This window comes from Strongylocentrotus purpuratus, unplaced genomic scaffold, assembly GCF_000002235.5.
Source record: "Strongylocentrotus purpuratus isolate Spur 01 unplaced genomic scaffold, Spur_5.0 spur5_scaffold_21, whole genome shotgun sequence".
NCBI lineage: Eukaryota > Metazoa > Echinodermata > Echinoidea > Camarodonta > Strongylocentrotidae > Strongylocentrotus > Strongylocentrotus purpuratus.
Window position 1 is genome coordinate 41,762,542 of NW_022145607.1, and position 26,752 is coordinate 41,789,293.

The following is a 26,752-nucleotide window of genomic DNA, read 5'->3' on the forward strand; positions in this document are numbered from 1 at the left end:
AGAATCTGTGCAAACTACAAAGATTTGTTTGTAAACTTTGTATTCATGTCCTTCCAGGGTTCTCCACAAATGAAAATGTAATCATGTTAAAGGTACTATGTCCCTTTTGCAGCCAACCTCAAATTCTGTAGAACTTTGCAGGAATTATGAATATGTCATGTATGTCCTATCTGTGAAATTTAAACGTTAGCAGTGTCTTCATATTCAAATTATGCAAGGAAACCTGTTTACAACTGTACTTGCTAGACTTCACTGTCAGACACTATTGAGTGACTGACTGGCCTTTTTACTTCTTTGGTAATAACATTCATGAAAAGAGTTGTAAAGGGTACATGAGCATTTGTCTACATCAAATCAATAACCCACTCCTTGTGATGGCCAAGATTAAACTGATTGAATCTTTGCGCAGCATAAAACGTATGACCATTCGGTACAATTGTCTGAAAATCAAGACTATTACTTTTTGGCTCTATAGCCCTAAAGTCGATTTTACAACTACATGTATAGTCATTATTTTCTCACTTGAAGACATTTTCAAGCCTTACCTTTTTTAGGGAAGTTCTAAATTAGTATTATCTTTCAAATGCAGTTGGAATTTAATTAATTTTTTCATTTTTTTGGCCTGCAAATCAATGGGACATAATACCTTTAATGTGTGCATTTATTACAAACATCATAAACACAAAGTGCCTTGCAGCTGGAAATTAAGGTACCTACCGGTACTCTCTGGTATAATATAGCCCAAATTGTGAAAGTTTTAATTTTTGCTCGAGATTTTGTACTAACACGTATGGTACAGTATAGCTGGCCTGATTGGGTGCAGTAGATGGTGGTGTCTTGCCTCGAGTTGCCTGTAAATGATTTGTGAGTGTAAAGCTTTTGACGGTTTGTTTGCATGATGTTAAGGTTGTATTACATGTATGTGTTGATTGTCATTGTGTGTTATCTGCCCATTTCTTTGTCTATGTATGTCATATGGTACATATATCTGAAGTTGATTCAGTGGCCAAGCGCCAGCTACGGTGTGTGAACGAGAAAGTCGTTGGAAATCAAGATGTCAACCACCACCACGTAACAGGGCCTCAAATTGACACTGTATGACTACCAGTATTTATTTGAGTGTCTACACTCAGTTTAACCAAATGTGATTTCAAACCTGCTGGACTATAATTGAAACATGTCGGGATTTTAAAGCATGTCATGGAAGGAGGAAATCACAAGTATGTTGGGCTTGTATTAAAATCCCTCATGGAGAACACTGTTTGTACAGTATTCACAAGTATTATGTGTTAGTATTTATGTGTAGAATAGGAAAGGATGTGACCCTTCTTTTCAACTTCCTGCTTCAGTGCACATTCTCATGTTACTGTGGACATGACCTGTACCGTACACGTGTCTGTACTGTACATGTACTGTACGTGCAGTTCTGTAGTTTCATAGTGTACATCTGTACATTTGTACATGTTCATGTAATGTACACATGTTTTTGTTATCCAGCAATCTCTCAATACCTTAATATATATATCTTAAAACTCACCTTTTCTTTTACTCAACAAACATTTTTGTAATTGTAAAGTGCATTCAAACATGTACAGGTGTACAGGCACCTGTATAGAAAATGCTCTACATACATGTACATTGTAAATGTTTACATTATTATGATTATCTGATTTTTAAAAGATAGTCAACATGTAACTCATTCGCGAATCATCAAACAGGTTATCAACCACACAAATTTAATGAATTATTTGACTTTATTTGTTTCCACAGTCAATTGTATACATCGTCATCTTACAAGAAAATACAAAGAACAAAACTACTACAGTAGTGATGATACTTGGGAATTACATGTACAGTAGCTTGGTGATGCAGTCATAAATATACCCAAAAGAGACCAAACTCTCGAGTATGATATTTAATACAACAAAATTTGCCTTAAAGGGCAAGTCCTCTCCAAAAATAACTTTCTTACAATAGAAGCACACACAAAAATTAGAAAACCAATCAAAAAAGGTATGAGCAAAATCAGATAACTACCGGTAATAAGATAGTTAAGAATTTTCGAAAAAGTATATGTGTACATGTAAAACCATGGAACAATGGAAATCACTACACAAATTGACAATTTGGTTCAGTTTGTGACATCATGTGCTAACTATTAGTATTTAGCACTATATTTTTATCCCATTGATTTCAAAGTTTTTATATGTCATCAAAGATTCGTAACTTTCTTATTAGTTATCAGATTTTGCACAAACTTTTTTTGATTGGTTTGTCTGATTTTTCTGCTTCTATTGAAAGTAAGTTATTTTTGGAGTGGACTTGCCCTTTACAGTAAGTAGCTTTAGTGTACACTGTACATGTATGCACAAATTTTAAGAGAAAGTCAGTCCACTCATTTTTAATGAACTAAAAGAAAAAAGGATTATCTTAACTAAGTTACATGTGCATGTACAGTATGCAACATACCAATCGTGTACCAATCGCTTGATAGTTTGAACTCATTGTCAAAAACTTTACATTGCATTCAAAGGGTTAACTGGTAAGGAGTACATGAAGAAAATAAATATAAACATACAAATCTCGCGCATGAAACCTAAGTTAAACTTGATTCTGTGCGAGCATGTTCATGTACATACAGTGTACTCATGCTTTGGCAGTCTACTCACAAGTTGAGAGTGAGAGTGTATTCAAGTTTGCAATATCTCCTTTAAAAGTAACATTTGAAAGTCATATTTTGAATAATACATACTGTATACCGGTAGCAACATGAAACCATTAATATACTGTTAGAGCAAAATAAATGTATTTCTGGGTGATTTGTGCACTTTAATGCTTCCTGGAGTACCTGGACACATGGTTTTTAATTTGACTTTGTTTAAATTATTGTTGGGTGCAGAAAGATCTGTACATTTATTTTCAGAAATTGATAATGGTAAACTTGTGGAAATGTATCTCTTAATATTTTCTCCAAAATTCTTAAAATGTTCACATGTACATTTACCAATTCAGAATGAAAGAAATAAAATAATAATCTTTTCACAGTTTTTACAAAACAAGATATTGACATCTTTTGTGGCGACTCCTAACGCATGTTTGGATTCACCATGTCAGCTATTTCATCTGAGTGAATAGCAAAGAACCCAGTCCTAAGAAGCTTCAGTTCACGACCGATATCTGAGAGCATCTTATTCTGTGTGTCTAAAGCCTGTAAATAACGGTTCTCAAATTCACTCATACCCTCTGGCAAGTTCTCTGCTACAAGTGGCACGTTGCTTGTACGGCTCTTCTTGGAGGAATGCTGTGGGGCATCGTGAGGAGTCTTCATCGGGCGCTTGTGCGATGTCCCGGGATTGGAGCTTGGCATCCCTTCGTAGGGGACGGACGCTTCCGTGTACGTCGCATGAGGGGTGGACCCATTTTGTATGACGTGAAGAGGGATATAGTGGGAACCAACACCTGGAGATGAAGCTGATCCTTGTGGAAGATGAAACTGTGGATGCTGTACTAGAGAAGGAAGCGAGGAGATGGTAGATAGTAGTCCTTGGTTTGCTACCGAAGCATGTACATTAGTGGCAACAGGAGACTGGACATGGCCATGAGTAGTGCTTGAAGGGCCAGATGATCGAGGAGTGACATGCTTCAGCTGGGGAGCGTGGGCCCTGTCAGTTGGTATCATTACAACATCCTGAAGGCCTACTGGTTCATGTTGCCTTAAGGCGGAAGCTGAAGGCGGTGCCTGTATGGTTACCATAGATCGTCGCCCTTGTGGCTTTGGAACCCTGGGCAGTGGGGGCGGTGGCGGAGTTGGAGATGGTGGATCACTGTTAGTATTGCCAGTACATCTAGCTTGAGATGACATACTCATCACCGATGTTATCTGAAGGGAGTCTTCTTCTTCCTGATCCCCAGGCTCTTCCTTCATGTCCGCATCAATGACCTCTATATACTGAGGGCTGTCGTCATCTTCATCCTCCCCTTCAGGTATGTGGACCAGCCTGTCTTGTTCATCCAAGGAGTACTCCATTAACTTAGGCAGAGGGAAATTTGGTGGATCCTCATTAAGATAAATCCTGTTGTACTCCTCAAACATCTTGAAGACGTTGTTGGATCCGCGGAGCTTCATCTTATTGCGATCGCAATTTGGATGCACCTTCATCCATTCTCGGTAATCCCGGCCCAAGTTCTTGATGAAGTTCTCCACTATCCTAGGTGTGGCTCCTATCTTCTCTGCCAATATGATGTAAACATCTATGAGTTTAGCATAGGTCTTGTACTTGTTGTGCCGTGTGATGAGTTCGTTGAGGATGAACTCCATTCTCTCTGGGGTCCAAGGAAAACGGGTGCCTTTAAAAGCATGGTTTATGTCGCGTGGTTGACTCATGGAGATCTACAGTTGAAGGATGAGAGTAAGGAACAAAAAGTGTTTAGATGATACCCTGATAACAATGGCAGATATATACTGTATATCAAGGATATGTTTGTATATATGATTATGTCAACATGATCTATTGTATTGTACATTTCCTATTTTTATATCGTTGAATATTAAATTAATTGAATTGATAGTTTGAACATATTTGTGGCTTACACCCAGTAAATACAGTGTACATGTACATGTAAGATCGATTGATCGCGATCTGTAATTGAAAAAATTGATCTGTAATTTTTCAATTACAGATTGATCGATCGATTCAAATGTTGATAAGAATTTGAGGTATTCTATGGCTGGTCCATGATCTTGGGTCGAATGGTGAGGTATCAATTGACCGTGCTTGTCAAAACCATGCAGTCTTGAGACTAAAGTTGATATCCAGAACTCAACCCTCCTCACTGTTTCTCATTCTTTGTTTTCATTGTTGGACAAGAATGTCTATCAGATTCATATATTCATTGACATATTTTGAATGGCTACTTGCTCTATCTTAATCTGTTAAATGAATACATGCCCATCCAAGCATGAAAGTTCAAATTTTGATCTTAATTGACGTTTTTAGAGTATTGATTTTTGATAAATTTGATGTACATGTATATTTTATTGACAGTCACAGAACAGAGTGTAGTGAAGAACCGTTCTGCGGTGTACAGTATGCAGGGACATATGGGTACATGTACTACTGGTATTATTCCCACAAGTTTAATACATGAGTATGTACATGTATGTTTTAGAGTTACTACTGTATACGGTATTCAAATTTGAAATACAGAAGTAATATTTGAAGCGTACATTTGAATACAGTACAGTGCCACTGTGCCAGTGGAACCTCGTTATAATAACAAGGTCCTTGGGAACATAGAAATTACCTTGTAGATACCTGTACCTCATCATATATCAAGGCTCTTTACAATGAGGTTCCACTGTATTTGAGTGGTTGAGAGCTCTTCATGTGACCAGATATATTTCAACTATTTTAAGGTTGCTCTGAAAAAGTACTATTTTGGAGTACTATTTGGAAGCAGAAGTTTGGAAAATTCAAAAATTGGTTGGGATAGTTTACTGTTAGAGGGTGTTGCACAGTGACGCCTTGAAAGAAAAGCATAAATATCTTTGTGGTTTCAGAATTTTTTCCGGATTTGTTTTCATGTGAGAGGATTAGTACAGTTGAAGGAATATCATACATGTACATGTACAGTGTACAGTATGTAAAATTTCAGCCTACTTCCCTTTTTTCGACATTATACCGGTAGACAACAGAGAAAAATGAGATATACATGTAACTTTCCTTTGATGACACTTTCAGAGTAATCATACTGTCAGAAACTGTCCAATATGAGGTTATTCAAGTATTTCAACTAAACTGTAATTTCAACTATTCAACTAATATTAACCATTCAACTGATTTCATTTTACTCTTTCAATGTAAAATGGGAAAGCTTGTGATAAACATGTAGCCTGCATTACTTAGGCTGCTTAATTTACTCTAGAAGACATCCAGCCACGAATCGTAGACTGATGTACATGTACTGTATGTGTTGCTTACACTACAGCCTTATACATGTAGCCTCCAGACATCAACATTCAATGGTTCTGCATGCATGTACATTCATGTGTTCAGCAGCAACCCCTAATTCTATGTTAATATAAAACTCTTTATATTACCTGTATATCTTGATGGGTAGCTGGAAATGAAGCAAGAGTAGAATATGGATACAATATGCGAGCACAAGTGCTTTGAGCAGCTTCTCTCTAACAGCGATAGGCAAATATATAATAAGGTTGTTATAGGTTGGTAGGTCTGCTCAATGGCTGCTAAATTGTATTGAATGCATAATGCCTTGTGAAGGGGATCTGTGTGTGTGTGGTTGTGTGTGTGTGTTGCGTGTGTGTACACACTTCCCCCCATTCAATGCCTGCTTTTGTAAGTTGAATGGGGAAAGTAGCACACAAAGCCCTCGCTCTGTGCATAATGCGCTCACACTGAGTGTGAAAAAAAGAGGCTAACACACACCGTACTATATTGATTTACGTGATGGAAGCTCTGTCATATACACTGAAGTGCACCAATGTATACAAAAATATATGCTCTTGCTCATGCATTGTGAGCACTGTACAGTCAGATATTCAAGACAGTTCGTCTTTTGAATGAATATTTCTTTTGTTGTTGCTGTTCTTTTTTTATACTCCTCAATCTGATTTCATACATGCAATCATGGTGTTATATATACAACTGTATATATGTACATGTACATAATTATATAGAATGAATTTACAAATGAATTTATCTGTCTCTGTCCCTCCCTCCATCTTTTTTAATTCTCTCTTCTTCCCTCTCTGTCTGTCTCTCTCTCTCTTTCCCTGTCTCTCTCTCTCTCTCTCTCTCTCTCTCTCTCCCTCTCCCTCTCTGTCTGTCTGTCTCTCTCTCTCTCCCTCTCTCTCTCTCCCTCTCTGTTTGTCTGTCTGTTTATCTTTATCTCTTTCTCTCTCTCTCTCTCTATATCTCTTTCCCTCTGTCTGTCTCTCTGTCTATATATCTCTCTGACTCCCTATGTCTCTCTCTCTCTCTGACTCTCTATGTCTCTCTCTGTGCACAGGATAAGACGTTGTACAAGGTGAGATGGAAAGGGTACGGGGTTGATGACGACACCTGGGAACCCAAAGACAACCTGCTCACCTGTGAGGATCTCATAGATGAGTATGTCGCCAAGGAAGAAAAGAAAAAGGCCACAAAGGTAACTCAAGCAACCTCATAACTCAAAAAGAAAGAGTTCTGGTATACATTTAGGTGGAAAATAGTTTGCCGGCCAGCCTACTCCATTTGGAACAGTATGATACAGTCGAACCTGCTTTAGTTTAGCGACCATCTGTATGGAAATTATAATAATAATATTCCGCTTTTTCAAATGTCTCTATGCGCGTTACAGATATACTAGTATTACCCTGGTCATTGGATTCAATACTAGATCACCTGTCTATATAGACAACATTTTCTGTTTCCCTTGAACATAGTTTCTTATTGAAACATGTAGTATTAAAATGAACCTGTACTTAAAGACCACTTGTCTGTAACCCTTACATAGTTTCTTATTGAAACATGTAGTAAATGTACCTGAAGATAAAGACCACCTGCCTACAAAGACCACTGTTCATGTCTCTCTTGAGCAGTCCTTATATACAGGTTTCACTATAGAAGAAATGTTTCCTGAAGTAGAGAGCTCCTCAAATGTCCTCATTGTCCAAATGTGATGAGTAAAAACTGAAAAGTTTGGACCAAGCTTTCAGTTTCATGCCATATCAAGTACATGTAGTTGACGTATGACTTGTTATTTCTATTTCTTTATTGGTACACGTATTTTAAAACACAAAATCATTGTTTTCAGTGTGTACTGTGTAGGTGATCAAGATTTATTCTCTTCAAATCTTATGTTGATTTTTCAGAAATCTGGGAAAGGTCAGCCAGCTGAGAAAGAGACCAAGGCCCCTGCTAAGGAGCGGCACGCTCCGAAGAGAAGCTCAGGTCAACCTAAGAAAAAGAAGAAACGGAAACGGTCTTTATACGAGCGGGAAGTTCCGGCTGACGAGGAGAGGAGAGACAGAAAGAAAAGTCACAGTACAGATGAGGAAGGGGATGGGAAGGAAGATAAAGATGGCAATGAGGAGGGGGATGGGGATAAGGGTGATGGGGAAGAGGGGATGGATGTGGATAGAGAGGGGGGAGGGGTGAAGGAGGGAGGGGAAAAAGAGGCAAAAGTAGACATGACAACAGGAATAAAGCAGGAGCAACGGGAAAGTGCCATATTGGAAGCTCCGGGAAAGTCGAGCGAAAGTAGAATGGACAGTCGAATTAAGGGAGGGAATGAGAAAGGAAAAGATAAGGATGTCAATGAAAAACAGGGAGAGGAGGGGAAGGGGGAAGAGGGAAAGGGAAAGGGGGAGGAGAAAGGGGAGGAGGGAATGGGGGAAGAGGGAAAGTTGAAGGAGGAGGAGGGGGAGGATGGGAAGAGGGAGGAGGGGAAGCAGGATAAGGGGAAGGGGGAAGAGGGAAATTTGGAGGAAGGGAAAGGGGAGGAGGAGGCAGGGCAGAGGATGGATGTAGACGAAGTGGATGAGGAAGCACTGCTGAAGGATCCATTCTGGGACCAGCTGGAGAAAGGACTCATAGAAGTTTCATTTGAAACCGACATGTATTCAAAGGTGAGCACCCCTTTCATGTAAATAATCTTCAAGGGGGGGGGGGGGGGGAGATAATGTTGAAAATTTACCCCCCCCCCCCCCCCCCCAGTCAGAATATGGTTCAAGATCATGTACAGTTTTGGTAAGCCCGTATTGGGAGATCAATTAAAACTATGTCAACGCATACTACACATTGTGTAAAACCTAGATGTATGTATGAGGGTTGTGTGTTTGCGACAATGCAAGTGCTGACCCTGTTGAGCAGGGAGCCGTCAAGGTGGAAGGGCCCCAGTATTGTATAGCTGTGATCAAGTTTTCTTTTCAGTTATTCACACTAAAATACAGATGAAATCATGGATGGACTATCAAATAATCTTGCACATGTAGCTTTTTTATACAACTACAAGGAGAACATTGTGAGACTATATTAAATGTGTTTTGTGCCGATTTTTTTTTAGCTTTCAAAACTGTACGTGAACTTTAATTCTTTGATATGAACAGGTGAAAAACAGGAGAGCCGTGTTGGATGCTAAGCGGGAGGAGAAAGAGAGCAAGCAGAAGGAAGATGAACGTAGCAAGAAGAAGAAGAAAAAGAAAGAACATAAAAAGGAGAAGAAAGCTAAGAAGGAGAAGAGGAAAAAAGACAAGCACAAGAAGACTAAAAGGATGGTAGATCTAGAAGTGAGTTGTTCTGCGTTGTGACGTTCTCGCTAGTTAACCCAAGGATTTCCTTAGTTTACTAATAGGAGAAAATATGACTTACAAGTGTTATACTAGTAGTAGTAGAAGCAGTTGTAGTAGGAGTAGTATTAAAAGCAGAAGTACTGGTAGCCGTAGTAGTAGTAGTAGAAGTAGGAGTAGTAGAAGTAGAAGTAGAAGTAGTAGTACTAGTAGTAGTAGTAGTAGTAGTAGTAGTAGTAGTTGTAGTAGTTGTAGTAGTTGTAGTAGTTGTAGTAGTAGTAGTAGTAGAAGTAGTAGTAGTAGTAGTTGTAGTAGTTGTAGTAGTAGTAGTAGTAGTAGTATTAGTAGTAGTAGTAGTAGTAGAAGTAGTAGTAGTAGTAGTAGTAGTAGTAGTAGTAGTAGTAGTAGTAGTAGTAGTAGTAGTTGTAGTAGTAGTAGTAGTAATAGTAATAGAAGTAGTTGTACATTTATTGGATAATTTGTTTACTTTAAGCACAAGGCTCATTCGCTCAGTGTCTATAAATACTAGTAATTGAAGTTGATGATGCTCTGAAAACATTAATTTCATGACAAACTACAAAGTGCCCTGCAAGTTACTCTCTAATGACCGTTTCTTTGAATTCCTCTTGATTTCCTCCCCAAAGATGCTCGGCTCGTTAGAAAGTGCCACAAAGCGCACACTGATGATGAGCCCGTCTGCCCTAGACACCTCGGCCAACTCGGCCAACATGTACCGGTCATCAGTGCCCTCTGAGCAGATACTGACCATAGCTCAGCTGGAAGAGAAGTCCAAAGAGGAGAGGTCAGCCTCCGTCTCTGGTGGCACAACCCCTTGCAAGCTGGAATCCATGGACTCCAGCTCCTCGTCCAGTTCCAGCACCATATCTCAAGAGGTGATGCCTGTTTTATGTCATGTTTTCTTTTTTTCCTTCTTTTTATTTATTTATTGCAACCTGGGGGTGTTTTACAAAGATCTACAGAATTTACATTTTTTGATAATTCATTATTGAATGAAAAAAAATCTATGGATTCTGAGAGTTTACTTTGGATCATGCCCGTAGTTTTACCATTACACATGTGGTACACTGAGTAGTTTCCTACTTGCAGTAGAGCTATTAGGATGTAGAAGAAAGACGATAATCTGGATTTACCAAATTTGACCCAGGTTAAGTAGATGGGTACCGGTAGGATGTAATTCCTTGTATGCTTTGGCATCTTAATCAGGGCAGTTTGGCTAGAGCCGGGGTAATAATCCAAAGCTCTTCCGAAAATCATAGAGATATATTATTAAATAAATGTGTAATGTAAAAACTAATTCTTACTTGATAACGCAGAACAATATTTTTTGTATTACTATAATACTATTGTTCTCTGCAGATGACTATTACGCCAGACTCACCTTCACCGGACAAACCTGCTGATCCACATTCTGCATTCTTTGGAGACCTTTGTAAAACAGAGACCAAAAGAGAGATCCTGGACCTCCAGGAGGAGACCAGCGAGCTGCATGACTTTGCCAACATCCTGCCCACCCCAGAGGTAGACGAAGCCGATCGGCAGATCTGTGATGCTGTCCTGACTCCCTTGAGTCCATGTGATGTTGATAGGGGCTTATCAGGTTTACCCAGTGATGCTAGTTTGCAGGATGGTGCTGTCCTGAATAGATTAGGAGAAAGTGACTCTAAAAACTCCTTGCAGATATTTTCTAAAACAAGTCCGCTCCTGGACGATGAGACTATGAGCAATCTACCCACACCTCCGGAAGTGGACAATCGGTCAATGTTCACTATGTTACAAAGTGGTAATGGAACTAAAAGTGCTCTTGCACAACAGCAGGAATCTACAGTAGGACAGTCTGCTCAAAATAATGTATATAATATGTATCAAAGTGAACAGTGTAAAGTTGATTATAGAGTGCAAGAAGTGAACTTGTTTGGAAATTTAAAGCCAGCTACGGGAAATGTGCAAATGGATGTGAACAGTGCAAAGAAAGGTGGTACAGGAGAAGTAGGAGGTACAGCAGGGAGTGGCATGCAAGGAAACGTTGTGGAACCTGCGCCATCAAACCAATTTCAGCCTCCCACGCCCCCTGCATCGCTTTTCTCCTCCTTTTCTTCAGCTGTTCCGAAACCCTCCCCTCTCATGCCCCTGAGTGAGGGAACCCCAAATAGAACTCCAGATCTGAAATCTCCTCTGAACTCCCCACTTACGCCGCACACCCCCAGCACCAGCTTCACACCCCAGGCCACACCCCAGGCCACACCCCAGGCTACACCTCAGGGTATCCCCAGTCCTAAATCCTACCTGGCAAGCCAGAAGAGCCCTCCATTCCCCAACACCAGCCCAAGCGGTGGCAGGAATGCCTTTGAAAAGATCCAGACATTTCAGCTGACCTCTGCCCATGGAAGAAACAGTGCCAAAGTACAAAGCCTCAAGGATAAGCTCAGTAAATATGTATCACCGACATCAAGAAAAGAGGATAGCTTATCCAGTGAGAAAGGCATTGGTGATATCGGTAATGACCAGCAGCAGCAGCAGCAGCTGCAGAGGTTGCAGACAGGACAGTTGTCGGAGCTACGTGTGGACACCAGTCTTGCCAACACCTTCAAGTCCTCAGAGATTGCCGGTCAACCCCAACCTCTGTCTCAGATAGAGAGACAGATCCAGAGGATAGAGATGAGGGAAGGTGATGGGCCTCTGGAGAAAGGGCAGGAGTTGGGCCATCCTGTGCCTAGCTCGTTGGCTTTGAATCAGGACAGCGGGATACCAGAACCTCAAAAACAGGACTCCATTGAAGGTATGTCAATGCTATGGCTGTAAGAGTATGAGAGATTACTCTGAGCTGGAAACATATTGGGAACATTTATGACTTATTTGTGTTTGTTAGAAGTCACACAGTGGGGAATCATATTTTCAAATTTATCAGAACATGAGAGTGAGACACAACAGGGTACTTTATTCATTCATTTAGATGTCAAATTTGGCAAATTTTTATTTTTGCCTTTGATTTACTAATCTAAAGTGTTGAAATCTCTTTTAGTATTATTGGCACATTGAATCTATTTTGATGTTCTTCAAGATGTGCATATCCACTTGAAATCTTAATTGTCTATTTCCTTCATCCATGTAAATTTCAATGTACAGTGGGCCTTTAATAAAAGATAACATCATTTTTAGAACACCTATCCCTGATTTTTATGCTTTCCTTAAATGTTAAAATTTCTGTAATGTTTGATATGCATTTGACTGAATACATATTCATTTCCTTTCATCGCCACCATCAGGCCTCATTGGAAATCAGAATGGCGTACCCTCCTCTATTACTCCACAGGGGATGGGATCATTGGCAACATTTGGTAAGAAAAGATTCCCTGATGTTGTTGGACCTAAAGCATTCAAGATCCCAACAGAAAATGTTGTAACCTTCCTGTGTCGTTTCATTATTCATTTCTGAAATTATAAAGTCATTCCTAAGCACCACAAATTTAGTTAACTCTGCATAAGGGTCATTCCATAAAGTTCATCCAAAAAATATGATGGTGTCCATGTAACGTACATGTAGGTATGAGATCTTTTACTACACATGGATATTATCTGTTGGAGATTTTTATACAATGAGTATACTGTACATGCATATAGTAATACCCTGCCAGAATCATTCCTGTTGCAGTTGCTTTTCTTCAAAATCTTTGATTAACTCACATTTCTCTTTCTACCAACGTTACATGGATGGACACCATGTTCATATAACATTACATAAACTTTGGGGTCCATCATATTGATTCTCCATGAAGCTTGAGTACTTCTAAAGATAGTTGGCTACGCTTTTTATGCAAAACTCATTTTGAGCAAACATTGTTACAGTTGATAGGAGACATAGCTTCTCACTTTTGGCATGTCACAAAAATGGCCCCAACTTTCTGGACAGACCCATAACTCAAATTCGCACATATCAAATTTTCCCCAAGTCGAATGAATTTTTGTAACAATGTAGTTCCGGTATTCATTAGATAATGCCAAATTCGCTGTGTACACAAGTGTTCAGAAATATGAGGGATATATTCATGATGTAGACAGTGTCCTCACTTGACATTGCCCCACCCTTCTCATCCAACTTGTCATTTCCAGAGGGTCTCCGTCAGGCCATCAAGACAGGCAACACCCAGGCAGTGGTGCACATGCTGCAGCAGACCGGTCCTAGAGCGGTGGAGGAGGTGGATAACATGGGCACCACACCGCTCATGCTAGCCTGTTCACTCAACCAGGATGATATCGTCAAAGCACTCATCCTCAACGGGGCCATCGTCAACAAGACACACAAGAACGGCATGACGCCTCTCATGATGGCTGCAGAAAAGGTAGCACTCTTTCATTGTTTGAAAGAGGAAAATATATACCATATTCTGTTTTATAGTCCCCTTCAAAATGATTTTTATTGAATCATTATTTCATCTGCTCCTTTTTGTTAAATTTGTCTATTGTATTCTTTTTTTTTTTTTTTTTTTTTTGGGGGGGCGTAATCCTATCATTCATTTTCCTTCAAGTAGTCGTTAATATATCTTTTAAATGTCAGTCATTGATTCATTCAAGGGTTTTATATCTGACAGCCTGCATATAAAGGCCACTTGCCCATCAAGACAACCCTTTTCATTCCCTTGAATAGTCTTCATGAACCAAAGTTGTTTTAATATTTTAGTATTTTAGCTATGCCGAAAGCAGAGTAAAATACTCACATTTCTGACATAGGTACTGAATTGAATACCAGCCCTGGCTATTCTAAAAACAGTGCCTTATCCAATGGCACATCCGCTCTTACGTAGAGGTGTTGTGGTCTAGTGGATAAGTCATTGGACTCTTGATCACAGGGTCCGCGGTTCGAGTCCCGCCATGGCACTAATGTCCTTTGGCATGATATTAATCTACATTTGCCACTCTCCACCCAGGTGTTATATGGGTACCGGTAGGAAGTAATTCCTTGAATGCTGTGAGCGCCGAAATCCACTGCCTAGCAAAACCGGGGTAATAGTTGGAGCGCCTTGAGGACCATGCATGGTGTCTATGTGCGCTATATAATCCAATATTATTATTGTTATTACATGTATATGTACTAGGTTGTGGCCTTGTGGGTTGACGGTTTCATTCTGATATCACAAAAAACTGCTCTTTCCTCTGAATCAATTGTGGCACCTCTTGTCATATTCCATGTTTGTTTGTTGTTGCTTTTAGGGATTCACCTCTACACTGGGTATCTTGCTAGAAGCTGGAGCATACATCAACTCAACAACACCGGCTGGGGAATCAGCACTCATGGAGGTAAACCATTCACTTTCTTAGCTGATATATCCAAGCTCTGAAAACTATGATTTGTGCATAATTAAATTAGAATAATAAAATCAACTTTAGAAACTTGACCTTGCGTAGTATGGTTTAATGCTTAAGACTATGAAGAAAACAAACAAAAACAGAAAACTTGCTCATTTATGGGAGCGGAACAGGTGCACACAGGTATATCTTGTAAACCACATATACATGTGTAGGTGATTATTGATCTTTGTTGCATGTGGCCCCTTTTTGTAACCTTCAATTCCAATTCATAAAATGGTTTTCATTTTGTCAGGGTGGTTTTGTAGTCGGATTACTGACTTATATGTTAGCAAGAGGTGTGAAGGGATTCTCTGTGAGATGTGTATTTCCCAAAGAAAGTAGGCTTCTCAGGGCAATTGCCAACACATCACAATTTAGGTACCATGGTATAATGATGGTCATACTCCTTGTTGTTATGATTTTCTACTCAATTATCCTATTCAATTTTTTTTTAGATACAATGGTCATTCTATTTTCAATACATTTATCTTTTTCAAATGTACATTGGAGAAGTAAATGAAATGAAATGAAACAAAATACTGACAATGCAAATTATCAAATTCCTGAGACACTCAAACCCATTTGTACATATGGTTGGTAAAACCTGGTTGCTAATGTGAAAAGACAAGGCACAATCAGAATGAGAAGATACCAACTTTGAAAAGGGTGCACAGCCTGAAAGTGCTTCATTTTCTTTATTTTCCTGTTTTTCTTGTATGTTGAAACTTGTGTTAGTGGCCACCTCTCTTTAACCCTACGTTAACTGGGGGGGGGTCAATTTGACCCCCCCCTGTAGAAATTTCGCGAGTACTCCGAAACCGCGGCAGATATAAAATTTTCCTTTCATGACTTTTTACTTTCGAGTCTTACGCATCTTTTAAAACGATTTTTTTAAAAATCGGACCTACGGTTACAAGGTCACGTGACCTTTTGTCTTTGCATGTCAGCCCGAAAATCGCTCATTTTCGTGATTTGTGTACAAAACATATGTAAAAGTCATTTTTCCTAAAAATAGATAAAACATTGGTTATTCAGTCATGTTTAAAGTTTAGATGTTTGTTTTGGGGTCAAAATAGTTGAATTGTACTTATAACTGAAATAAAACAACAAAAACAATAAAATACATAAGTTAAAAAAACAATGAAATACATAAGAAATTATAAAAACAAGAGATAACATAAGGAATAACCTGGCTCTTCCAATTTTTTGTGTTGTATTATTATTCCAAATGGTCTAACAAATATATGTAGTGAAAAAGAATACGTAAACATGAATAATCTATGATTTATCGGCAGAAATGTGAATTTGATGACCTTATTTGCATAAATTACCATAAATATGCAAATGAGTGAATTTTTCAAAAATTTGAAATTACCATAGTATTCTATACACTTCACTTGACATGCATGCGAATTTTCGCGGCGATCAGCGGTGAAACGGCCGAGATCTTAGGGGGGGGTCAAATTGACCCCCCCCCAGTAAAAACCTGGTCTGAAATAGCCCAGTTAAAATAGGGTTAAAGTCCACCTGTGTATAGTGTGTGTTGTAGAACCTGTCTCAAAAGGTCACCTGTCTACAGTGACCGCAATCTCGGTTACCCTTATATGGTCTTAAAGGTAAAGACCAGTTATGGTCATGCGATTGCATTGTGAAAGAAACGTTATGGAATCGTTCAGAAAAGGTTGATCTTCTAGTATATAAGTATTGGTGTGTACTGCAAGGTTCTGGAATCATCAAAATGGTAAAAAATATCTGGTCCGGATAGATATAATAATTTACCAAATATATCAATTAGTAGGCGGTTTTCCAGCAAAATGTGTATCATCTCGTATAAGTAAAAACATATTCTTTCACATGATTAGTAATAAGAGCTTCCATTTCATTTTTGTCTCGCCTGCGTAGCAAAAAGCGAGACATAGGCGCCGCTTTTCCGGTGACGGCGACGGCGACGGCGACGGCGACGGCGTCAACGTCAAAAACTTAACCTAAGGTTAAGTTTTTGAATTTTTGGTATAATTTTTAAAGTATAAGTTCTTAGTCAATGAAACTTTGACTATAGGGTAATCAAGTATCCCCAATTATGTGAGTAGAATTTCAGATCACAAAGTCAAGGTCAAAGGTCATTTCAGGTCTACAGACTTGGACTATGTTGTAGCATCATCATCGAAAACTTAACCTAAGGTTAAGTTTTTGAATTTTTGATATAATTTGAAAGTATAAGTTCTTAGTCAATGAAACTTGGACTATAGGGTTATCAAGTCTCCCCAATCATGTGAGTAGAATTTCAGGTCACTAAGTTAAGGTCAAAGGCCATTTAAGGTCAACAAACTTAGACTTTGTTGTGGCATCAACATTAAGATTTTCAAAATGCTTCTTCTTCATTATTTTTCAATCGATTTTGATTCTGATTGTTTCATATGATAGGGCTAGGAGGGGATTTAAAATTTCTACACAGAATCGTGAAATTCATTATCTATGCTAATTTATGCAAATTTATTCGAAATCACAAAAAAGGCTTCTTCTCCTTCATTTCTCGACCGATTTTGATTTGGTTTGCTTTATATCGTAGAGCTAACTTTGGTACACTAAACTTCTACACAGAATCGTGAAATTCATTATCTATGCTAATTTATGCAAATTTATTCGAAATCACAAAAAAGGCTTCTTCTCCTTCATTTCTCGACCGATTTTGATTTGGTTTGCTTTATATCGTAGAGCTAACTTTGGTACACTAAACTTCTACACAGAATTTTGAAATTGTTCTCCATTAATTAATTATGATAATTTATGCAAATTTATTCCAAAAATAACAAAAATTGCTTCTTTTCCCTCATTTCTTGACCGATTTTGCCTTATCTGGTAGAGCTAAATTTGGAACAATAAACTTCTACACAGAATTGTGAGATTTTGCTCCATTGATTATTTATGGTACTTTATGCAAATGAAATGAAATTATGTCCCTTCCAGGGCATCAAATTTCTATTTTTTGACCAGTTCAAAAGTGTACCACATAAAATTTACGATATTTGTTGTTGTGAGATGCGGATGAGCGCTACGTCATTGACGTTCTGGTTTATCATATTGAATTGCGTTATGCAGGTGAGACCGCCGAGAGCATTTCCCTTGTTTGAGAGGGGGGAGCGTTTCCAAAACGTTTCCTTTAAAGGGATTGGGTATCCTTGCCCCAGATTCTGAACAAAATCCTGGATTTAGCTCATGCTGCAATCATAATTATAAACCTTTAGGTCAGTCAGGGATCCCATGACTTTTACAAGTCGATTTGTAAAACTGGAAACTTTGTTAAAAAATGCCTTGGTAGAAAGTTTGACCGTATTTTCAACCGTTTGTTGTTGACCCAGGCATGTCGGAGAGGCCATAAAGACGTTGTGAGGCTGTTACTGGAGTATGGTGCAAACTGGATGGTGACAGCACGAGATGGCTCATCGGCATTGGGCTTTGCTCTTCATCATAACCAGTGCAGTGTTCAGGACATGCTTCATGCACATGTACAGAGGTATGTAGTATAGCATCCTAGACCTGTACCCCTAAAAGATAATCACCTTCTTGGACAACTTTAATAATATTCCGTTCTTATATACCGCATAATACATCATGATATAATGTCCCTATGTGCTTCCATTGAACTTTGGAAATTATTACGCTAACATTAGCTCCGGCAGCCGTTATCAGCACACTGTGCATTTCAAGGAGTAATCCTACCAGATACCCATTTACCTCACCTGGGTGGAGTGTGGCAAATGTAGATAAATGTCTTCCCAGAGTGCCATTTAGTGTTGTAGCATGGATTTGAGCCTGTACCTTGTGGTTCACAATCTGGAGACTTATCCACTGGACCCCCAAACCTCTACATCTCTTTGAACTTGTCGCATAGTCTGAGGTTCTGAGAAAACTTCCCCAAGTACAGTGATAAGCCTTTAGTTAACAGTAGTTACAATTCTTTAATTGACTATAAACCTAGTTTCTTCTTCCTCCACCACTATAACTGAACAACTTCATGCTCTTGTACAGGGGTTAGATGTGAAATATGATGACTACTCGTCTTACCTTCAAATTAATCACCTTTCACAACTACTTCTGCAATCCAACCCCCTAGTATGGTTTTATGAGACAATATATGACGCAGTGTTTTTTATGGTGATGTTAAGTGTAATACGCTTTACTTTTCTATTATAAAATAGAGCTCAATGAATATGTGCAAGTCCTTTGTTGTGCGCATTTGCCATTCATTTACATGTTAAAAAAATGTACTAGGGCAATCGCCATGTTATGAAACGGAAAAAATTCATATTTATTTTTCGGGGGCTACTTTTCAACCTTGCCTGCATGAAAATTAACATTCTAAAATTTGTTTTGCATTGAACTCTATGCAAATTTAAGGGGGCTCTTTTCTGCATTTCGGGGGCTATTTCGCCCTGAGCCCCCGTGTATTTTTTCACTGTCATGAGGCTTACCTTGAAAAACATGTCTTATTTCATTGCACAGGTTATGCTGTGAGCTAGAAGCCATGGCAAGTCAGTTCCTGTACGGCACAGCTCGAATCCTCAAGTCTGTCTTTCCGCTGCATTGCTACAGACTAAGGGAAGCTACTGAACACGTGGCTCTTGTATCATTTGACGCCAATAACTACTACTGCTACCAAGGTACTCTATGCCACTTTCTTAACTCTCTACATTATCAATAACTTCTTATGTTCTTAACTACAACTATAATTGTAATTGTTTTTATTGTTAATATTGTTGTTATAAGTAGTATTAGTAGTACTAGTAATACTGTTTCTATTATTATTATTGTTATTATCATTAATATTATAACTATCAATAATATTGTTATTACTATTGTCCCTATGTTATTAATATTATTGTAATTCTTATGTATTTAATATCATTATCAATCTTATTTTCCTTAAAAATTGATATTGCACAAAACATGAGGCGTGATTGCTAGTGGACTCGTAACTGAGAGGTCCCAGGCTCGAAAACAATTTGACGTGCTTGTACCCTTTGGTAAGGCATTAATCCTCCCTTGGAGAGGACTTACAGCCGTCCATCCCCTTGGATGCTTCTTACAGGCATTCACACGCTCTCTTAGCAGTCTGGTAAAACCAACCAACCAACCAACATACCTTCCTGTGTGTGTATTTAACTTTTGTAGGTGATGATAATAGGCATTTATATAGTGCCATCTATCTAGAAAGTTCTATTCAGAGGCACACAAATTAATTATTACCCTGCTTTAGCAAGGCTGCCATTACAGCGCTCTAGCATTTCAAGGAATTAATTCCTGCCAGGTACCCATTTACCTCACCTGGGTCGAGTATGGCAAATGTAGATTAAAGCCTTGCCAAAGGACGTTAGTCCGGTGTTGGGGATTGAACCACGACCTTGAATTTCAAGTCAAGTTATTAAACCACTCGACTATGACACTTCTAGACTTCCAGGTAGTGGTATGCTACCTTTTTATGCCTCCGCCACCGAAGGTGGTGCCGGAGGCATCATGTTTTCGGGTTGTCCGTCCGTACGTCCGTCCGTCCGTCCGTCCGTCCGTCCGTCCGTCCGTACGTCCGTCCGTCCGTCCGTACGTCCGTCCGTACGTCCGTCCCGTTTGACCGTTATCACAATATCTCAAGAACCATTTAAGATTTAAACTTAAGACTCGGGAATAGTATTTATCACCATAGGAAGACAATCTGATTAGATTTTGGAGTACGTAGGTCAAAGGTCACAGGTCACAGAGGTCAACTTATGAAATTCCTTGTATTGAGTTTGTTAGCGCGATATCTCAAGAACCATTTGAGATTTAAACTTCAAACTTAAGGATAGTATGTATCACCATAGGAAGACGATCTGATTAGATTTTGGAGCACGTATGTCAAAGGTCAAGGGTCACAGAGGTCAACTTATGAAATTCCATACATTGAGATTGTTATCATGATATCTCAAGAACCACTGGAGATTTAAACTTCAAACTTAATGATAGTGTGTATCACTATAGGAAAACAATCTGATTACATTTTGGAGCACGTAGGTCAAAGGTCAAGGGTCATAGAGGTCAACTTATGAAATTCCATACATTGAGATTGTTATCATATCTCAAGAACCACTGGAGATGTAAAAACTTCAAACTTAAGGATAGTATGTATCACCATAGGAAGACGATCTGATTAGATTTTAGAGCACGTAGGTCAAAGGTCAAGGGTCACAGAGGTCAACTTATGAAATTCCATACATTGAGATTGTTATCATAATATCTCAAGAACCACTGGAGATTTAAACTTCAAACTTAATGATAGTGTGTATCACCATAAGAAGACAATCTGATTAGATTTTGGAGCACGTAGGTCAAAGGTCAAAGGCCACAGCGCACATTATGAATGCAAAAACAGCTTGTGATCGCGTTATCTCAAGAACCGATTGATGGATTCATGCCAAAATTAGGTCATGTTTGTTACTTGCAGAGCCAATGAACTGAGTAGATTCTTGGTTCATAAGGTCAAAGGTCAAAGGTCATGGGCCCATTATGTATGCAAAAATAGCTTGTGAACGCATTCTCATTAGAACTGACAGATGGATTACTATTTAACTCAGAACATCTTGCAGAGCCAATGAACTGAGTAGATTTTATGGTCATGAGGTCAAAGATCAAAGGGTCATATATGTATATGAGAAATTGCTTGTAATCACAATATTCTGAGAACCTGTCAATGGATTACCATTGAACGTGAATTCAATTTTTTTTCTTCTGTTTTGGTTTGTAAAATTGCTCTATAACGGAGGCATCATTTTCGACTGCGCGCAGTCGAATTCCATCTAGTTTTTTTTTTTTTTTTTTGTATTAAACATGCCTTCTTGTGTGTGTATTTGACTTGTATAGGTAGTGGTATGCTACTCTTTCTTGCCCAAGCCACACTGGGTCCAGGCTGGAGCATCAGCTGCAAGCTCTCTGGGTCCAGTTACATCAAACAAGTCCTACTCAATGGAAGATATCTACCTCAACTAACTCAGGTAACTATGCATCCTCTCTACGTCAAGCCTTAAAGCCCCACTGCACTACTTGTAGCTACTTGGGCCCTCTATATAGCCAACAATGCCTAAGCTGTACCCGTAAGTCCCCCATGGTTCCCTTTTTCTTATGTTAATTGGTAGCTGATTTGATGAGATAACCACCTTTCAGTGACTATGCAGGTAGGTCTAACCCCTTCTGGCAAAACTAGTGCAGATATGCTTTAACTAGAACTTCTTTGATTCAGATGGTTTGTCTACTACCCAATTGGTCTATTCCCATATGGTCTACAAATGGTTTGTCTACTACCCAATTGGTCTATTCCCATATGGTCTACAAATGGTTTGTCTACTACCCAATTGGTCTATTCCCATATGGTCTACAAATGGTTTGTCTACTACCCAATTGGTCTATTCCCATATGGTCTACAAATGTTTTGTCTACTACCCAATTGGTCTAAAATTAATTTAATCAGAAATAATAATCATCATCAAATGATTGTTAGACCTTATGGATGGTAGACGAAATGGACATTAGACAAGCTGGGAATTATACCGACCAGAAATTAGACTAAATGAGTGATAGACCTAACAGGAAATAGATTTATTGGAGATTAGACCGAATGGAAATTTGACCAAATTATTATCAGCCTAAATGATAAGTAGACAAAATGATTATGGGTGGTATTCCGGTAGCGCATACTAAGTTAGTCCACACTTTTATGGAGTGCCAGTTGCTAAATCATTTACCCTGTACAGATTATTTTAATCCTTCAATGAAAAGTGTCCAAAAAATTAATTTTGCAATGAAATGGGAAGAAAAAGAAAATACGAGTATGAACTGAATTTCAACAAAGTCTTTGGTAGATTACCTTTGTCATGAATATTGAAGGAAGAAGATGAAATCTAGCATTCCATAGAAGTGTGAACTAAAATTCTTGTTTAGTCTGGACTTAGTCCTGGCTTAAAGGTATTACAAAGTTTTGGTATGGGGTCATGAATTTGGTTCAAATTAACATATTGGATGCATATGCGTTCCTACAATATTCATTGATCGTTGTCCTGGTTGAAATCGAGTCTAAAGTTATGAAATTATAAATAATAAACCCTTTATGTTGTATAGCTCCCTCTCAAGGTCAAGATACCAATTTAGCTATGAAACAATGTTTCTTGACTAAAATCGACCGATTAGCTATTCCTGTTTGGAAATTATGTATCACAACTACATATTCTGAGATTTTCATGGTCGCAGCCACCATTGTACGGCCGTAGGCGCTATTTTTAATTTGTCAACATTTACCGGGAGCACCGGTAAATTTTTATATTCAATCTTTCTCGAAAACAGAAGTGTTTTAGGGGTTAAATTGTTTAGTGCTTATAATACATCCACAGGGTCATCCAAATATATCAAAATTGTAAAGATTCACTATCCACCCAATTTTCAAAATTTCCCAAAACTTTGTATTACCTTTAACTTATGAGAATACCACCCTATAAGTGGATAGTAGACGAACTGGTTGTAGACCAAACAGCAATTCACCTGGTTTGTCTGGGGTATACAGAAAACTCATTCTTCACAGAGTGACGTGTCAACATTACTCTTAAAACCAAATCATTTTGCAACATAACATTTTTCAAAATTGCTGTTAACGGCAGTTTTTTTGAAGTTTGAAGTTTGAAGTATTATTTATTCCACATTTTACATAGAAAAACAGTTTATATTCTTTCTTTTTTATGCCTCCGTTACGAAGTAGCCGGAGGCATTATGTTTTCGGGTTGTCCGTCCGTCCGTACGTCCCGTTCTCGTGATCGCGTTATCTGAAGAACCGATTGATGGATTCCTGCCAAACTTTGGTCATGTATGTATCTTGCAGAGCCGATGAACTGATTAGATTTTGGGGTCACGAGGTCAAAGGTCAAAGGTCACAGGGCTCATTATGTATGCAAAAACAGCTCGTGATCGCATTATCTCAAGAACCGATTGATGGATTCCTGCCAAACATTGGTCATGTATGTATCTTGCAGAGCTGATGAACTGATTAGATTTTGGGGTCACGAGGTCAAAGGTCAAAGGTCACAGGGCTCATTATGTATGCAAAAACAGCTCGTGATCGCATTATCTCAAGAACCGATTGATGGATTCCTGCCAAACTTTGGTCATGTATGTATCTTGCAGAGCCGATGAACTGATTAGATTTTGGGGTCACGAGGTCAAATGTCAAAGGTCACAGGGCTTATTATGTATGCAAAAACAGCTCGTGATCGCATTATCATTAGAACAGATTGATGGATTCCTGCCAAACTTAGATCATGTATGTATCTTGCAGAGCCAATGAACTGAGTAGATTCTTGGGTCATGAGGTCAAAGGTCAAATGTCATGGGCTCATTATGTATGCAAAAATAGCTTGTGAATGCATTCTCATTAGAACTGACAGATGGATTACTATTTAACTCAGGACATCTTGCAGAGCCAATGAACTGAGTACATTTTAGAGTCATGAGGTCAAAGATCAAAGGGTCATATATGTATATGAGAAATTGCTTTTTGGTTTGTAAACTTGCTCTATGACGGAGGCATCATTTTCGACTGCGCGCAGTCGAAGTTCCATCTAGTTTATACAGGCGTATATTATTATACGAATAGATTTCACACAAGAAAAAAAATATAAAAAATTAGAGATTTCAAATCAAATATAAAGTACAGAAAATAAGTACGAAATTTCGAAATATGTATATATAACAGGCTAGGTAGAACAATATAAAATGTGGGGAGCCTAAATAAAAAGCATAGCTTGTATGTGAATAGGCTCCCGTACTGAGTAACACAATATAGTAGGTCTGAATTTAAAAGGTAATAGGGACTTTTAGATTCGCACAAAGACAATACACAATACATTGCCAAAATTCAATGTTGTAAATCAATCAGGGTACAGTTTGAAACTAGACCATTCTCAATAATCTTGAGTGTATCCACAAAAATGTAAGTATACCTATTTAACTCTGAAAATTTGTGATTGAGCATTTATTTGCATGTTTTTTGTTTGTTTTATTGAATTTTTAGGGAAGCAATTTTGTGCTATCCTATACTCCTAGAAGCGGGCAGAATGTTCTCACAATCTCCACCGTTCCTGATCCATATACTAATGTAAGTGGTCCTGTCGTGTTCTTACCAGTATTGTAGAACTGTTTAGTTGGCAATGTGAACACTTGTTCTGTGATGTAATGTAATGTAGAATTATAACTGAAAACATTTTGTAGTTCCATTCTGATTGAAATTTCATGTGTCCGAGTGCACAAATCAGCCAATAGGTCTGAAGTATTTTTTCAAAAATATATGCCATTATTACCGGTATATTGAATTGAATGTTAATGCACATTTAGTTGTACGTCATATGATGATGATGATGAAGATATATGATGCAAAGTAATTCATATGAATCCACAATTCAGCCAATAGCTTTGACGTATTGTTTTAATACATACCTCTATTGCAATGATTTTAATGTTCAAGCACAGTTAGTTGTACGTCATATGCTCTCGTGACATATGTTCCATGCCACATTTCATGCACAGAATATAAGTTTGATTTGAATTGAATTGCTTATCAGCAGTATGTAATCAAGAATGTATTGTTTCTTTTGTTTTTGACAGACTCTCCTGCTTGTTGGAGCATACACGGTCCAGATTGGATCCCATCACACTGCCATGCACTAGACTCCAGCAGCCAGCTGTTCCTTCCCTAATCACTGCCACACCATGCTAGTTTTTGAAGGGCTGTCCATCCTCGCAACCTGCTAAACCACTGTCATACAAAGCCTACGTGTCTTAATGTGGTAGATATGGAGCTGCTCTCCTTGCCTGTGAGGTGTTAGATGGTACAAAAAAGATCGTTCTCAGATCCATGTCAACTTTTCTTTATCGTATTAGCTCGTTTTGGCAAAGGTTATGAACTGTTGAGAAAGTGTGTATGATTTCAGGTACTGAGTGGAATGACAGAACACACATTGCGAAGTCCATATACATGTACTTAACTGGGTTACGATTAGAGATTATACATGTGGTGGCACATAACATGCATGATGAGAAAGAAAGTGGGAGAGATCGGTTCAGAATCTTGTTCATTATGCATGAGAAAGATGATCAGAACTGTTTACACTAAGTGGTTTTCGAGGAATATTAGCGTAGTTGATTTCAGTACATATGTCATTTTGATTGGCCTTTCAAGTGGAAACATGCTGGCTACATCTTCTTCTTGAGAGCTGAGTTAATGTATGTTGCCAATTTGAAGATTCTGCGTTAGGTATTACAGATCAGATCAGTGTCAAGTAGACTGAAATGAATATTTTTGCTTTGGTATGAGCAGCGCATGCATAGGAACATCTGAATGTTTATCCGTTGAAAATGTGTTGTATTGCTGGTGTACGATTTGTTTGTTGATGGTAGATAAGAGAGGTCTATATGGTTAGTGCAATTGATTGTGTTTGAAACAACTCACTATGTATGCGTAGGAGAGAACTTTCACAAAGAGAGAAGTCACATGACAATCCAAGTCACATGATGATCCAAGTCACATGATTGGCAGAGACCTAGAAGGGCTAGTATGTTGTCAGAATTTGATCACTTACCCTGCCTTTTTAAAATGCCTGAAATGCCCTTTAAAGGGATGTGGTATCTTTGCCTCAGATTCTGAAACAAAATCTTGGATTTAGCTCATGCTGCAATGATAATTATAAACCTTTAAGTCAGTCAGGAACCCATGACTTATACAAGCCGATCGCCTGTCTGGTTATCAAGATATTTGGAAATCATTATTTCAAAATTTGTTTTCCTAACGGTTTTTATAACACTACAGTGATTTTTATTTTTTTGAGGCACTTCATGATCATTTTGAAGCGTAATTTATTTTTAGGGCTTCAATATATTACACCATATCACAGACACTGATAACACATAGGGCCATGTATTTCAGATTTAACATTGTTCAACGATGCCTCTAATGGTTATTCCACTAAGTCTGGTGTCAATGACATAATGACCTTCATCATTTGGAGAATATCATCTCCCTTTAAATAATCA

General features: G+C 38.5%; 2 protein-coding genes and 1 long non-coding RNA gene across 3 annotated transcripts; 2 read left to right on the forward strand and 1 right to left on the reverse strand.

Moving 5' to 3' along the window:
* Positions 1-2,320: 2,320 nt before the first annotated feature.
* On the reverse strand, positions 2,321-6,288 carry LOC577814. Its single transcript, XM_794879.4, has 2 exons — positions 6,101-6,288; positions 2,321-4,390 (listed from the first exon to the last, which is right to left on the reverse strand). Exon 2 carries the CDS (start codon positions 4,382-4,384, stop codon positions 3,086-3,088), a length of 1,299 nt encoding a protein of 432 aa, XP_799972.2. The 5' UTR covers positions 4,385-4,390; positions 6,101-6,288; the 3' UTR covers positions 2,321-3,085.
* A 2,159-nt stretch (positions 6,289-8,447) lies between these two features.
* Positions 8,448-9,192, forward strand: LOC115928098. The gene is made up of 2 exons (XR_004065874.1): positions 8,448-8,632; positions 9,113-9,192. It is a non-coding gene; the product is annotated as an uncharacterized LOC115928098 (long non-coding RNA).
* Positions 9,193-9,214: 22 nt separating this feature from the next.
* Positions 9,215-25,471, forward strand: LOC115928097 (flocculation protein FLO11-like). Its single transcript, XM_030994843.1, has 11 exons — positions 9,215-9,292; positions 9,937-10,185; positions 10,670-12,089; positions 12,577-12,648; positions 13,421-13,650; positions 14,519-14,605; positions 18,016-18,170; positions 19,160-19,317; positions 21,548-21,678; positions 24,738-24,821; positions 25,328-25,471. Exons 1-11 carry the CDS (start codon positions 9,278-9,280, stop codon positions 25,388-25,390), a joined length of 2,664 nt encoding a protein of 887 aa, XP_030850703.1. The 5' UTR covers positions 9,215-9,277; the 3' UTR covers positions 25,391-25,471.
* The last annotated feature ends 1,281 nt before the right edge of the window (positions 25,472-26,752 follow it).

Excerpts from the sequence above, each read along its gene's own strand:
- LOC577814 (XM_794879.4), bottom strand. The coding sequence starts at position 4,384 with ATGAGTCAACCACGCGACATAAACCATGCTTTTAAAGGCACCCGTTTT.
- LOC115928097 (XM_030994843.1), top strand. Across the intron at positions 14,606-18,015 it reads GGGAATCAGCACTCATGGAG|GCATGTCGGAGAGGCCATAA; the intron begins GTAAACCATTCA and ends TTGTTGACCCAG. Across the intron at positions 19,318-21,547 it reads TAACTACTACTGCTACCAAG|GTAGTGGTATGCTACTCTTT; the intron begins GTACTCTATGCC and ends TGACTTGTATAG.